Here is a 15356-nt window from a genome sequence, read left to right as displayed (position 1 = left end):
AGAATGAAGCTCATGTTTTCTTAGCCCAACAATACAGAAACCCGCAGAAAGAGGTAGAGATGCTATAGAGCAGAAAGGAAATAGCTTTGTAACCAGCTGGACCAAGGTGGATTTTACGTATCTGGCGATTTTTTTAAAGCTACTGGTATATAGTTGAAAGGTTCAAGTTAGATTAAATGAATTTTGCTTCTTTCCAGCCCTAAATTTCTGTAATTCTTCAAAAAGCTACAAGGAATTCTGAAATCCTCATATTCCTGTGTATTCTCAGTATCTTCTTATACTTTGCAGGGTTAGATGGACTTCCTGTTGAAGAGATTATTTACCTTTAAGTGTATACAATTTTGTATATAGTGGTCCCCAATCTGTGAACCCCAGGCCCATCAAGGATCGTATGCCTATTTTATCAATCAACAAATACTAAAATATAACAGCTATCTTGGGAGTGGTAGGGGAGAATGCTGTGAAAATTTTTTTGTTTGTTTTTGTTTTTGGTGAGGAAGATTGGCCCCGAGCTAACATCTGTTGCCAATCTTCCTCTTTTTCTGGTGAGGAAGATTGGCTCTGAGCTAACATTTGTGCCCATCTTCCTCCACTTTGTATGTGGGACACCACCACAGCATGGCTTGATGAGTGGTGTGTCAGTCCGCACCCGGGATTCGAACCTGCGAACCCCTGGCCGACGAAGCACAGCATGCGAACTTAACCACTATGCCACCGGGCTGGCCTTGCTGTGAAAATTTTTGACATTAAAAAGGTCTCATATTTGTAAAGTTTATTATAATTAAGTTTTTTCATCCTCTCTAATTGATCCTTTATAAATGGAAGAAATCATTGGTTAGATAAGTTATATTTTATAGCCTTCTATTTAACCAAATTGTATGTAGACCATTTTCAGATATTTTTATTTTTTCCAGACCTTAGACCCTGAACCCCAACACTTGTCCTTGACAGCTCTCTTTGGGAAGCAGGACAAAGCTACATGTCAGGACGCTGTGGGGCCTCCACAGACCCTCCACCACCAGCAGCAGCCGCAGCAAGAGAGGTTTCCAATTAGGCAGGGGGTTGTACGCTCCCTGTCGTATGAGGAACCCAGAAGACACTCACCTCCTATCGAGAAGCAGCTCTGTCCGGCCATTCAGAAACTCATGGTCAGGAGTGCAGACCTCCATCCGTTGTCAGAGCTGCCTGAAAACCGGCCCTACAAAAATGGCAGTACCCATTCTGCTGGCGAAGTTTTTACTGGACCTGTCCAGCCAGGGTCTTCCCATGGCATTGGGACGTCTCATTATGTAGAAAGTACTTCCGGACCTCAGAAGCTGTTAGAGCAGCTCCAGAGCGCCCCAGGGGCAGTGAACAAGTATGGCCCTAGTACACCAGCACCTGCAGGCTCAGCTGCCCCGACCTTGAGCAGAACTGTCACAGCCGCCACCCCTGCAGCTCCACTGAAAGGCGTGGCTCAGCCACAACTGGTATATTTCAACGGCCCCCTTCCACCTCGGACACTAGGACATCAGGCCCATGGAAAAGAGCAGTCCACACTCCCAACACAAACGCTCCCCCTCTCTGGCCATCAGACTAGCAGCTCTGGAGTGATCTCCCCTCAAGAGTTACTGAAAAAGCTGCAGATTGTGCAGCAGGAGCAGCAGCTGCATGCCTCTCACCGACCGGCCCTGGCAGCTAAGTTTCCTGTCGTCACTCAGAGCTCTAGAACCGGGAAGCCCTTGGCATCCTGGACTGACAAGACATCCGGCACAGAGAGGCAGGCTCCTCTCTTTCAGGTAAATACCTACCAGGGGTGGGGAGGGGAAAGTATGACTATAAAGTGGTAAAACTGAGAATCAGCTTCTGTGCTCTAGGGGCATTTCTGTTTAGAACAAGGTGCCAGAAGCCACGCCTCTGCATCTTATCATCACCTTAACTTTCTGCCTGGAAAAGAATCTTTGCTTAGCAATCTGGGAGCTTCCCTCCTTTTAGAGATACTGTATTTGTAGGTCTGAATTTTCACAGTGTTATAAGGTCTGAAGACTTGGACATGGACATGAGAAACCCTTATCTTTGTGGAAACTTATGGTCTGCTTTGAAGTCGTTCTGGGACGCCAGACATCTGACCTCTCTTGTTATTTCAGTCCATGGTAAATTATCGCTCATTCATGTATTCAGTAACTATTTCTGAGCACTTACTGCGTGCTAGACATTGTGGTCCAGGTGGGTGACTAGTGGTGAGGAGACAGACTCCCCACCTCTGCAGAGCCCACAGTCCTGTAGGTGCCTGCAGTCAACAGAAAAAACTTATCATAACTGCTTAAAGGGGTAGCCTATTCTTGCTGACGTCACCAGTCTAGCTTAAAGGTCAAGACAGGGATAAGTAAGCCGTCTAAACAAATTGCCAGAGAGAGGAAAATATTCTCATTTTTAGAAAGATTCTGTCCTTCGAGAAAGATGGTTCTCTGTGTTCATCAGTAACGTGCAACAGCAAGAACACCACAACCTCTCCCGTTGCCTGTGGGGAACCTCTTCAGAGCTCACTAATGTGTTTTTCCATTTGGATTGGTACAAATTCACTGAAAATGAATTTAATTCAAAAATTAGGACCCTCTCCCTACTTTATTACATATATCATCATTGGTCCTTTTGTCATGTTTTGGCAAGTAGCTTATAAGGGTTCCTCAAATATCTTTCACTTTTTTGAAAACAAAGATCTTAGGTATGTAGCATAAGCCTTTGTGTACGTGAGACGCTGAGTCAGTGTTCCTGTTTGTCATTTATTAAACTCTCAAATTGAGTACCCACTGCCATAGAAACAATGTTTGTTACTCACCCTCATCCTATTTCAATGTAATATTTCAATGTAATATTGTCCCCTTTTTTATATCTGCCTTTTTTCTCTTTGATGATTTAGATTGGACACTAGGAAAAGTGGGGTTAATAGTTGGCCATAAACTTCTACATGTGCAGTTCTCTTCTTTTCACTGCTCATGGTGTGGGGGCCGAGTAGAAAAGTGTGCCTCTTGTGAGCCTGCACTGGGCTCTAGCAGTGCTGGGAATCCTCCTTCAGGGAGCATCCTTCTCAGCACCTGCCCTCAAAATAGCAAATAGGGACACTTAAAAGAAACAAGCAACCTACCTTCCTCTAGGAGAGTTTCTGCCCAAAAAACATACCGAGGGAGTGATTATAAAATTACAGCCGCTTCTGGATTGCTGGGCTTTATGCCCTCTTCTCATGAGTTCTTTGGGGGCATTAGGAGGCTGATAAATAACATTCTTTTTTCTCACCTGAGTTAGAAACAAATGAGAGGCAGCTGTAGGAGCCAGTCAGAGATCAAAATGTTACTGGCATAACTGGAAAACTTGGTTTTAAGTCTGTTTGCCAAGTGAGGTAGACACACCTGCCCAGACATAAGTCACCGGCAGTGCTGGGCATGAGCAACCCCAGGGGCCAGCGCCCGAAACTTCAGCATGGAGAAGCAGAAAGTGTGTGCTTTCTGCAAGCAGGCAGATCCCTCTTTTTTTTTTTTTCTTTGGTGAGGAAGACCGGCCCTGAGCTAACACCTATTGCCAATCCTCCTCCTTTTTTCCCCCCTCTTCTCCCCAAAGCCCCAGTAGATAGTTGTATGTCATAGTTGCACATCCTTCTAGTTGCTATATGTGGGACACCACCTCAGCATGGCTGGACAGGTGGTGCGTCGGTGTGCGCTCGGATCCGAACCCGGGCCACCGTAGTGGAGTGCGCACACTTAACCGCTAAGCCACGGGGTCGGCCCAGGCAGCTCCTATCAGGAAAGGACCCGATAGTCACGGAGGAGGGCTAAACCCGATAATCATGCCTCCCCGCTAGTGAGAGGTGAGTGAGGAGGCAGAGAGCCCGGGAGGGTTGTTCTCACAGCGATTCCTCTGCATGGAGAAGTCAGGAGTGGGGATGTGTGTGTCCCCAAATAGTGCAACAGCTCACGTGGGTTGTTGGGCCTTCAGGTCAGAGTAGTGGACAACTAGCCCTGAGGAAAAGGCCCGCAGTCCTGAATGCGTGTGCCAAGTAATGAGAGTAAACCAGAAAGGTAAAATATTACTCAGAGGCCAAGCTTTATATGCGATGAAAACAGTAATCACCACAGCAGACTGTGCCAGAGCTGCTTAGTAACTGCAGAGGAAGATATATGGAGAATTGAGCAGGAGTCAGCTCTCCTATCAGCTTTCCCCACCTGGTGGAGCTGTGAACAGTATTTAAACTGATTTATACCCACTCTTGCAAGCCAGAGCACTCTTGATCTCTATACCGCTCGTTTCAACCTGCTGCTGCTTACTCCTGCCCTCTGTCTACGTATTTGCTATGAGCAGGTCATCTCACCTCAGCGCGTCCCTGCTACGGTGGCTCCTTCTCTGCTCATGTCCCCTATGGTGTTCACACAACCGACCTGTGCCCCACCAAAGGAGAGGGAGAGTGGGCTTTTGCCCCTGGGAAGCCAAGAACCAGCTGCTGCCTGCAGCAGCCTCCTCCTGCCTCTGCAGAGCCCGGAGCCCTCTGTGATCCCCAGCAGCCCGCTCACCAAGCTGCAGCTTCAAGAAGCACTGCTGCACCTCATTCAGGTAGGAGGGCCACCTCATCTCTCTTCTTACACTTACCCATCCTGCTGACCTATTGGTTTCCACTGTGATATTAAGACTCAGTTAGCCTGCTTAGTACTCCCCAATAATCTTCATCCTAAACCCCAGTGGCTTCTGTGCTCAGTTAGCTGGCTGAGCTTCAGAATACTAACTGTGGCTTTGGGAGTCTCAACTCCTCAAGGATTTTGTAATTTGGAGGATTAAGTCAGTCCTCCAAGCTGTCACCTGTGAGAAAAGAAGAAAGCACACACCGTGTAATTAAACAACCACTGAAAGAGTTCTAGGTGCTGCAGGGTGCCCAGACCAAGAGCTCACCAGTGGAAAATAGACATAAGAGCTGTCTTGAGCAAACAGCAGTGCTTATTGGAAAGTTCAAGCTGCCAAGTTCAGACTGTTGAATGAGGAGGAAACAGGTCCGGAAGCAAGTAATGGCTGTGACTACTAAAGGCATATTTTACAAATAATTCTGAAATCTGCTAATTAAGACAGGCTGGAATGAGGGCACTTCTTTGTCAGCCCTGTGTCTCACTTGTCTCTCTGAAATAGTAATAACAGTAACAGCTAACACTTATCTAGAGTTTCATGCCAGGCACAGCTTTAAGTGCTTTACATGTATGAATGCATTTAATCCTTGTACGAGGACCCTATTATTGTTCCTCTTTTAGAGACGAGGAAACTGAGGTTAAGTGGCTGGCCTGAGGTGGCTCCACTAGTGACTAGCAGAGCTGGGGTTCAACTCCAGTCTGGCTCCAGGTGTCCTTCCCACGGCACTGGACTGGGAGCCTCAGCAGGAGCAGGGGTGTTATGAGGATCGCCTTGGGAGCTCTGTCAGCAGTCTACCTGCAGAGCACCCCAAAAAATCAGTGACAGGCCTTGGAAAGGGGAATGCTTTTATCCAGACAGCCTTCAGACCCCTCAGTCTGATAGAGAGGCTTTTGTTAAAATTTTTTTCTTGTAATGAGAACTTTTTTTTTTTGAAGACACTCGGCCCTGAGCTAACATCTGTTGCCAGTCTTCCTCCTTTTTTTCTTTTTTCTCCCCAAGCCCCAGTAGATAGTTGTATGTCGTAGTTGTACATCCTTCTAGTTGCTGTATGTGGGATGCCATCTCAGCATGGCTTGATAAGTGGTGTGTAGGTCCATGCCCAGGATCTGAACCGGCGAACCTCAGGCTGCCAAAGCGGAGTGCGTGAACTTAACCATCAAGCACCAGCCCAGCCCCTGATAGAGAGTCTTTAAGGAAATGTTTGTGGTCCTTTGCTTATGCTTCAGATGGCTTTTAGAGAACAGGCTGGCACTTACGCAGTTGTCCCATCCTACTGAAAAAGACAGTGGTCTCTATTAGTGGAAACGTTTCTTAAAAGTAATGTATTTTAGAGAGAAGGAAGGGACTGGAGGCTAGAAATCAGCATCTGAGTGTGAAAGCAGAAGAGCAATCTGCTAAAGATCAGAACAAATGATTGAGCCTTCCTAATTCATAAATATTGGGATAAAAATATTTTTTACCTTTTTAAACCACTTGTGATAATTTCTTGAGGACTTAGCACATGTGTAAACTTCTTTTCTGTGAGCAATAAAGAAACAAATTTTAATTTTAAAGTTCCATATTTTTTCTGGCTCATTCCCTTTAAATCACATTGTTCCAAAAATCTCTGTGCAGGAGTCAAGACTCTGAAAGTCTAGAGCAGTCCCTGTCCATCACTGGTTAGAAATTACATTTATGTTCCCTCCACTCTCGGCATACATTTCACTCTTTCCCATGTTTTAGACATCATCTTCCTGATGAACTGGTAGAAGTCACTCAAGTGGTCTGTTTTTAGTATTCGCCTGTTGGTAGGACACAGTCTCATGTGTAAGGACTTTGTGGCTACTTTGTAGGAAGAACAGGGATAACGTTCCTTTATTTCATTGCATGAGAATAATGCTAACTCTGTGTGGGGGGTGACAAGGGGGAATGAAGGGGGAGTGTAAAATGTGGGTGAATTGCTAAAGCTTTAAAGGATTCGGGTGGGAGGGAGAAGTCTCTAGAATTAGAAACAAAACCACCAGTGAGACCCAAGATTCTCCCTCAGCCCGGCAGAGGAGCCTGGAGACACCAGTCTAGCTGCTGCCCACTTTCCAAGGCCAAAAACCTTCCATAACCAATGGGAGGATTATATTGGCTTTGATGAGATACCAATGAAACATATTGCAAGTAAAATCTTAGCTAATACCAAAAACAAAGTATACACACTGTGAGAGACTTGAAGGACCTTTAAGAACCACCAGCAATCTCCTCACCAAACTTGGAGAATGATCCACTGACCTGGATCATTTCCTCCCAGTCCAGCCTGCTGTTGGGGTCCTGTGTCTTTTCATGCCTTCCACTCAGGCTCTTCATGAATAAACCTTGTTCCGCACTCCACGTGGCTTGGTTGTCCATCTGTGCTATAGGTAATGAGCACCTGCTACTTCCCATACTGACCACTAAAAACCAGCCTTGCCTTCAGCCCCACTTTTAACATTCACATATGCAATTAAAAACTGCCGACTCTTAGAGCAGACAGGTAGAAAGGAGCATCTTAGAATCAAAGTGCCAGGTCAGTTCCAAGACAGAGGAAGCCTTTTGTTTCTGCCAACCAAATCACATTCCCTCGGGTCTTTTGATTTTGTTTTCCAGAATGACGACAACTTCTTAAATATAATCTACGAAGCTTATCTCTTCAGCATGACACAAGCAGCCATGAAAAAGACTATGTGAAAGCAAAACATTTTAAAACTGATTTTCAAGGTCCTCCAGCTCAACGTTCTTTCTTGTCAAGTGGTGTTACCCTTAATGTTTCTGCCTTTTTAAGAAGTATTGGTGATATGAAGTAAAATGTTTCAGACTTTTTTCAGTCAAGCTTTTTTTTCCTAATCACATCCCTCAGGACACCTGGTACTAAGAATTGAGTGGGTAGAAAAAGTCCTGTGCTCATATCACACAGTAAATGCCAAACTTAAATTACTGTCTTTCTTATATGTATGGGGCCATTTCTAGAAGAATTAGTCTCTCTGTAGGAAGGGTTGTTCTGGGAACTTGTTTTCTTTTTTTAAATAGCTTCGGTTATTCTTTGAACACACAGACAGCACAGTTTGCCTGCTGCTGAGCTCCGTGTGCCACAGGGCAGGCCAACCACGAGGTGGCACTGTCACCCCACAGACTAACTTACACAGCCCTCCGAAGCCTGTGGAAGTAATAATGGTTTTCTCTTACCAGACAAAGTAAACCTTTCATTTGTAAAAATCCAGTTGGCTTGTTTTCCCCAGGCCTTTGAAGGGAAATTATTTCTAAAGGTATTTATAGCTAGTTTCTAGAGGATAGTTGTTCTAGGAGTCCACAGATGGCCCAGATTTCCAGTAACACTTCATTTGTCCCAGCTCTTGTTATTTCTTTTGGACCCAACCAGCAGAATATGCCTTCCTCTGCTTCCAAATGAACAGTTTGTCATTTTTAGCCAGATGTGCTGAGAGGAAGGTCACAGAAGAATTTACAGCCTTTTCTTAGCCTCTCAGGATAGGTAGTGGATTGTTCAGGGCCATGATGATAAGGATTTTTCAAGCTGTGTAGCAGATTGATTTTTATGTTCACAGAGATGAGGAACTTCATCTTGGAAGGAGTCAGGAGAGCCCTTGCCAAGTTGTTAGGGCCCAAAAGAGTCCACAGGGGAATTAGTCCCTGCTGAGTATTAGTAATAAATAAAGCTTTGCATTTCTATAGCCCTTTTTATTCTTGGATCATAAAAAGATCTCTAGATGACTGCACAGAAGACAGGTTTTATTCTCATTTTATAGGCCATAAAAGGAGGCGTGGGAAAAGTAGGTTTCCTCACGGCTTCTGATGCCTAGACTTGGTTTGAGCTCTAGCCCTCTGTGCAGGCAGTGTCAGGCAGTGTTATCCGATGCCGCCTCCCCACCCTTCCGTGGGACTGTACTTTTTCTTCTAAGGAGGAGGGGTGGGTGGAAAAGGAGTCAGCTCTTACTGGACCCTTGTTACGTGCCATCCTTAGGCTGAGGCATCTACTATTATCCTCCTATGTTTAGGAAGAGGTGATTTCTTTTGTTTCTTTGGTGTCTCTGACACCATCTAACACATGGGTGATAAACCCGTGTGATGGTCTAACAAAATACTTGAAATTAATAATTGCATATATAATATCTCGATATTCTTATAAGGAGAATGGGGCAAGGAGAAAGATACACATGGATCTTTTATCCCAAAATCAAGTGCTCACTTCATGTACACATGTACTAAACACATGTACTAAAATTGGAACAAAATCAACAATGTACTTTACTGGTGGCCAACATTTTTTTTTTTTAAATCTCTGATCTTAATTACATGTTTAAAGTTACTTCTCTAGCTAGGGAGAAATGAATTCCATTTTAAATATTTCTAATATATTTACAGTAGGAAATGGCTAATTTCCAAAATATTTTTTTTACTTTAGTGTTGAATAAATAAAATAGAAACAAATATCAGTTGCAGCACCTAATGTAAAAAGATGTGCATGTACTGATGTGGTAGAGGAATGAACCCAAGCCCAGCATGGTCAGACCTACACTGCAGGCTTCACTCGGGCCTTTTTAGGTCAACACCACAGTGATCTGTTTTGAAAAATAATAAATTCTCCATCCTTTACTGGAATGAATCACTTTAAAAGTGGCAGGCCCAATTCATTTAGACCAAAGACTAAAGTCACCCATTTAAAGGACACTTGGTGATTATTTCTTCTATATGGAGTGCTTATTTCTTCTATATGGCAAAGCAGATGAGAGCTTCTTTGTACAAAGAGCTTTCTCTAGAGAGTCCAAAAAACAGATTAAAAGGGTTATCTACAGCACCCAAGATTAGATTTCATGTATGAATTATCTTTTCTTTTTCCCACTCTCACCCCAAATTCTGAGGCCATCACGGATGCCAGTCCTAGGTGTCACTGGCTCCTAGGCAGCAGTTGTAAGCTAATTGAATTTCGAATGGAGCCCTGAGCTGTTTGTTCCTGAAGGCAGTATTATCCAACGCAGTTGATTCCATCTTGTAGAAGTTAAGGCAGTAAGTTCTGCCTGGTGTAGGGGACAGAACTCTGGCTTTTGTCAGAGTTAACTTCAGTTCCTGGTGAAGTGAACTTCTCTGAGATGCTGTTCTTTTCATTTGTAAAGCTAAAGTAATACCCACCTCACTGGGTCCTTATAAGGATTAAATAGGAGCAACATATGCAAAAACGGCTCCTCTGTGCCATGCACTCTGGAAATGTGAGTTCCTTCCTGCCCCCTCTCTGGTGTTTGTTGCGCCGCATTCTCTGGCCATGGGGGTGAGGCCTGAATCTGCTGGGGTGCACTTTATTTGCCATCCACCATGACCTAAGTGTTAAGTCTGATATTGATGCTTATGTATCTGTGGTCACTTTGCTATACCCTCTTCTCCCCTGTGTTTCTTTATCAATAAAATGAAAACAGCAACACTTACCCCTTCCTTCCAAAGGAAGTGCCATGAGCTCTTTAGGACGAGAATGTCAGTGTAACCCAAGATGGTATTGTTGTTATTGCTCCTGCATTTACGAGTAAAGTCCCATTTTAACTGACAAGCCAGAGGAGGCAGTGTTATTAATAGAATTTATAGTCCCTGAACTTCTGAAAAGATGCACATTGCTCACTCTCCCCATTTCAAAGGCCAGGCATGGTGGTAATTGCAGAGCGAGAGACACCTTTGTCAGCATCTTCAAGAACTTCCTGATGTTTGTATCCAGCTCTGCTGATACCCACAACTATCTTCTAGCCCTTTCAAAAGGTAGGCCCAGGACAAAAACATCCCAGGCTGAAGGCTGTCCTGTGAAGGCACACATTGTTTGCATCTGGTAAATTCATTCTTCCCTCAAACACTGTTAGCTCACCTGCATTTCTCGTGTCCCTGGACAGACAGGACTCTGCTTTCTTCCTCTTGAATGAGAAGGGTGCAGATCAGAGAAGAAGTGCCTTTCCTCCTGAAGAAATTCCAACTGTTGAGTAACATTAGCCCTCTTCAGTTCCCCTGGATGTTAAAGAGAAAACTGTTGACGTGTGTTAAGGCCTATCTCCCTGGGTGTGTGATACGCAGGATGGGAGGTGTCACAGCTAAGACCGGGCCCCTGCACTCCAGGCTTCACTTGGGTTCAACCAACTGTCACTACAGGTGCCGGGAAGGAGAGGAGCTCAGAACTGAACTGTAAGGACAGTTTGTCCCACAGGGCTGGAGTGGGGTGGAGGGGTAAGGCGCAGCGTTAGGAGTGATATCTCCAGACTTGGTGACAAATTGGCTGCTCACTCCTCCCAGCAGTAGAGAAGCCTTTCTTTCCACAGTGCCTGCCCTATCCAGACATGTGCCTCCTTCTCCCTTTTCAAAGAAATCAGCTTGCTTCCCAGGCTTTGGAATGTTGAGCCATCTTTAAGGTTAAATTCATCGTTTGCAGCCAGCAGGTTGTAGCAACACTCCATCATGTAAAGTTGCCTGGCTGCACAGATTGGTGGGTCTCCCCAACATTTTGCTGAATATTTGATTTCCAGGTTTCAAATGCTCAGCATCCCCCTCCCTCTTACAATTAGGGGAGAGAGAGGGGCAGTTGCAAATATTTGGTATATTTACCTTAACCTGAGTATCTAGATAGATTTTCACCAAATGGAGTTATGAGTAATGCCTTCCAACAGTTTAGAGCCTTGAAAAAAGTACACAATAAGAACTACCTGTGCAGACTGTGGTCTTAAAACACCAGAGGGGAGGTTGAAAGGAGAGCACTATGGGTGACGTTCTCCAGAGACCGGGCAGTGCAGACAGGCACTGTGGTTCTGCGCCAGCTAGCGCAGCCTAAACCGTGCAACCTGGGTTTCTTAGACAAGTTCACTAAGAGCACAGCAGGAAGGAAGTAAAGAATGTTCTAAATAGGCAAGAGAAAGGGTGAGAGTTGTAAGCGAAAATCTAAGAATTTCCCTAGAAGTCTGAGGACCAGGACAAAAGGCAGTACCTACCTAGGTGGAAGTCAAGGTAGAACATGCTGCAGAGGCTGGCAGGTGCTGCAACAGATACTCAAAGAGCGGTGGTGGGGGTTCCCAGCTTAGTGATGCCAAGCAACAACACGGCAGTGGTCTAGAAGACTAGTTATTCTCAGTGATCCCATGGTGGAAGCTGCAAGTCCCATCCAGCTGTGTCCACATGCAGTTCTATGGAAGACATACCTAGCGAAAGGAAGCTCCAGCTCCTCCGAGAGATTTCTCACTTCCTACCACCTGGCTGACAGGTAATGCCAACCATGTCTTTTCTCAGCACAGCTAGAGCCTACACGATCAATTTAAGGGCTCAGACCAAGATGGCAGTCCCCACATCTAGGCTGCCGTGACTCCTTATCCCTTATGATAAAGTGCAAAGAACATGTACTTAGAGTCAAAGAGATCTAGATTTTAATCCCACCACCTCCTGCCTCTTTCCTCGACCAAGAAAGCAATGGGGGAGAATATTATTTTCTGTGTGCTTATCATGGGAACATAGAAATTGTCACTTTGAGTCCATGCTCCACAGTGGTGTTTTCTGTTGGACGGCGGCCCCGTGGAATGTGTCATGGGAAGAGCTTGCTCCTCACTCCCCTCAGCCTCAAAGGTTAGGTGTATCTCAGCTTCTCTTTGTTGCCGTTTATGGCACTGTCATAAATCTGTCCAGAATTCTTTTTGATGCTTTTATATTTTCTGCCCATAGCACTTCTCCAGGGTTATGAGTTCCTTAAGTTTTATTCCCTTCTGTGTACACAAGTAGTTCTCTCAGCATGCCCAGAGGCTAAAAACTGTGGCTTGAAAATCCATAAATAACAGACCCTGATAGGATGAGGGACTCTGTTCTGCAGCGAAATGCCCAGCCTGTGTGTGAATGTCCATGACCCATCAGGTGCCTCTGTCTTCCCTAGGCCAAACTCAGTAATGTCAGCTAAGAAGACGGGTACTCCTAACTTTGGATTCCTGGGAAATTTTCATCCATCTCAGTGCTCTTCCTTCCCTCAGCCTTTTTTCACTGGGAGATATCAGAGGAATGTGCCTCGTTCAGATTCACGTATGCAGAAAGCATATCTATCTTTCCCACCCATTGGAAATGAGCTGCTCTTCCCCAAACTCTTTACCACATGCCAAGTTTTGGGCCACTTGATGCATGCATTCATTCATTCACCAATAAACATGTACTAAGCTCTCTGTGTGTGGAGACACAAAGGTGAATAAGACCTAGTCCCTGCCCCCAGGATCTCACAGTACAGGTTGGATGGAGACTAATTATAAGACAACGAGATAAAGTCAACAATGGATCTGCATGGGATACTATGGCACACCTAAAGCAAATAGGAGGTTTATAGAAGGCTTCCAGGAAGAGGATGTCTAAGCTGGTTTGTGGAGGATAGTTAAGAGTTGACAAAATAGGGGCAGGCAGGTGTTCAAGGCAAAAAAAAGATGGCATAAGATATGAAGGCAAGAAGGAGCAATGGTGTGTGTGTGTGTAGTTGGGTGGAAGGGGGGAGGTAGAATACAAGCCATTAAGTATTGCTGGAACTTAAATGAAGAGAGAGAGGGTGGCAGGAGGTGTGGCTGGAGAAAGCACAGTCCAGACTCTGTAGACAATGGGGATTCATCGACAATTCAAGCAGGAAGGTCCATGGTCAGATCTTCATTTTTCACCCATCACTGGCAGCTGAGTAGAGGAGCGAATACAGGAAAGATAAGATGGGCAATGGAGACATTGTTGGGAGGTTGTGGCAGTGGTCCAGGTGGGAAAGGACGGTGGCCTGCTCTAAGGCCATGGTAGTTGAGATTTATTTTGAAAGAAGAAATGGATTTAAGAAATATTTAGGAAGCAAACTTGGTAAGACTTAGGTATTGATCATCTGTGGATAGTAAAGGAGAAATCAACGATGACCCTCAGGTTTCTAGCTTGGTTGACTAGGTTGATGATGAGATTAAAAGAGGAAATGCTGTCTAGAGTTAATAATAATAATAGCAGATAGCACCTATTAAGTTCTTCATATGTACCAGGCACTCTTCTTAGCACTTAGTACATTATTTCATTTGTCCCTCACTGAACCCTACAAGATGTCCCCTATTTTATGTCTGAGGAAACTGAAATTCAAAGAAGTTCATTTCTTCTTAGTTGTACCATTTCACTCAATCCTTTCAGAGGCAAAACTGTTCTTTCCCATCAGCCCAAGCTGAACACTGGGATGGGGAGCAGGAGGCAGAAGCTCATGTTTGCAGGCTAGCCTAGACTTGGGGAAAGGAGAGCCCACAGTATGTACTTCCCCAAACCCAGATTTCCCCCTGGAGCTGATGAAGTAGAATAGGGTCAGTCACAAGAGTGAGGGGATCTGGGTCCTAGGGTCTGATCCTGACGTTCTGTGAGCATGCGGTCCTGTTGTTTCCCTGGGTGTCAACGAAGGGCCCCACAGCCCCCTCACAGTCTGTGGCTCACAGCAAAATCTCTTCTGAAAGCTTCCCCACCTCCCTGGGCAGAGGGGGCTGTGTCTCTGCCAGTGTCTCCCAGGCAGGCCCCACAGCAAGCCCTGGGAGCCTCTCCACCCACTCCAGCTGTCACTCCCTCAGGTTCTCCTCAGGGAAACAGCAGCCACTTTGCATTGGGACCTGCAGATACCTGATTTAATGGATTGAAATGGGGTGGTAAGGGGAAGGGCTGGGAGCCAGGACTGCTCCCCTCTTGTCACCACCCAGGCCTGGCTGCCAGTAGGGCGCCCTGCGCTGTGTGAATGCCAGCAGCCAGGGCCGTAGAGGCAGCCTCCTGCAGAGGGAAGAGCAAGGCCAGGAGGCCTGGGATCTAGTTCATGCTTTGCTGTTAACCTCTGTGGGAGGTCAAAATGGACCACCCTGAAATATGTCTCTTTACCTTGATTATTTTCTCTGACGGACATTTGACCTCCCCCAAACTGCCTAAAGGAATTTAACTCTGTGTATGGACAGGCTGGCAGGGTCCTCACTAAGCCCATTCTTTTCAAAGTTCTGTTTGAAATATTTACATTTGTAAAGGTATCTCCCTCTGTGTAGTGGGAAGAGGGGGGATGACCTTATCTGTGGAAACTCTTATCAGGACGGAAGAAGACAAATCTACATAGTCTTGATTACTATAATTCCTGTCTCTCCGGCCACATTCTCTATAGGTGGCCCTGCAAAGCATTGTCTGACAAACATTTACATTTCCCTCTTCATGTAAATTGTCTTCTTCCCCTCTGACATCCCAAAACACCACCCACCCCCAGCATCCTCCTTTGTCTTTAGCTGAAGATAGTATTTAAGACGAGAATCTCTGCTATTGTGTTGAGAAACTCAGTGTCCCTGGTTTCTCCCATGTACACATGTTATTAAACTTGGTATTATTTTCTCCTGCTAACCTGTGTTGTTAATTATTTGGCCAGCCATAAGAACCTTAAGGGAAAGGGCAGAGGGGGATTCTCCTTCTTCCCCTACACCTCCTACCTGACTTTTTCCCCCTCTCTGGATGTCAGTTTCTCTATTTATAAAATGAGATGGTTGGAATTGATGACAAAAAAATAATGCCTCCTGTTTGAGGAGCTCTTTGCAGTTCCAGACCCAGCAACACTGTGAACGAGGTAGTTCTGTGGCCACTTCATGCTTGAGGACCTGAGATAACTGTCAGTCCAGCAGGGACTGCCCTGATTTGGGGCATTCAGGGAACCTTCTCTAATGCAGACACTGGAGTGCTTTCCTTTC

The 15356-nt window shown here is 45.3% G+C and overlaps 1 protein-coding gene across 3 annotated transcripts in view; it reads left to right on the top strand.

Annotated features, from left to right (window-relative positions):
* The window catches only part of DCP1B (decapping mRNA 1B), a 54930-nt gene extending 46598 nt beyond the window's left edge, over window positions 1-8332 (top strand). For all 3 annotated transcript variants that reach the window (XM_004438788.3, XM_087442973.1, XM_087442972.1), the window contains 3 exons: window positions 915-1778; window positions 4333-4581; window positions 7258-8332. In XM_004438788.3, coding sequence (XP_004438845.2) covers window positions 915-1778; window positions 4333-4581; window positions 7258-7338 — 1194 coding nt within the window. In that variant the 3' untranslated portion in view covers window positions 7339-8332. The remainder of the gene's footprint in view (window positions 1-914; window positions 1779-4332; window positions 4582-7257) is intronic.
* The last annotated feature ends 7024 nt before the right edge of the window (window positions 8333-15356 follow it).

Source organism: Ceratotherium simum, chromosome 17, assembly GCF_057802395.1.
Source record: "Ceratotherium simum simum isolate JZ-2026a chromosome 17, ASM5780239v1, whole genome shotgun sequence".
Lineage (NCBI taxonomy): Eukaryota > Metazoa > Chordata > Mammalia > Perissodactyla > Rhinocerotidae > Ceratotherium > Ceratotherium simum.
This window is presented reverse-complemented; position numbering and strand designations above follow the sequence as displayed.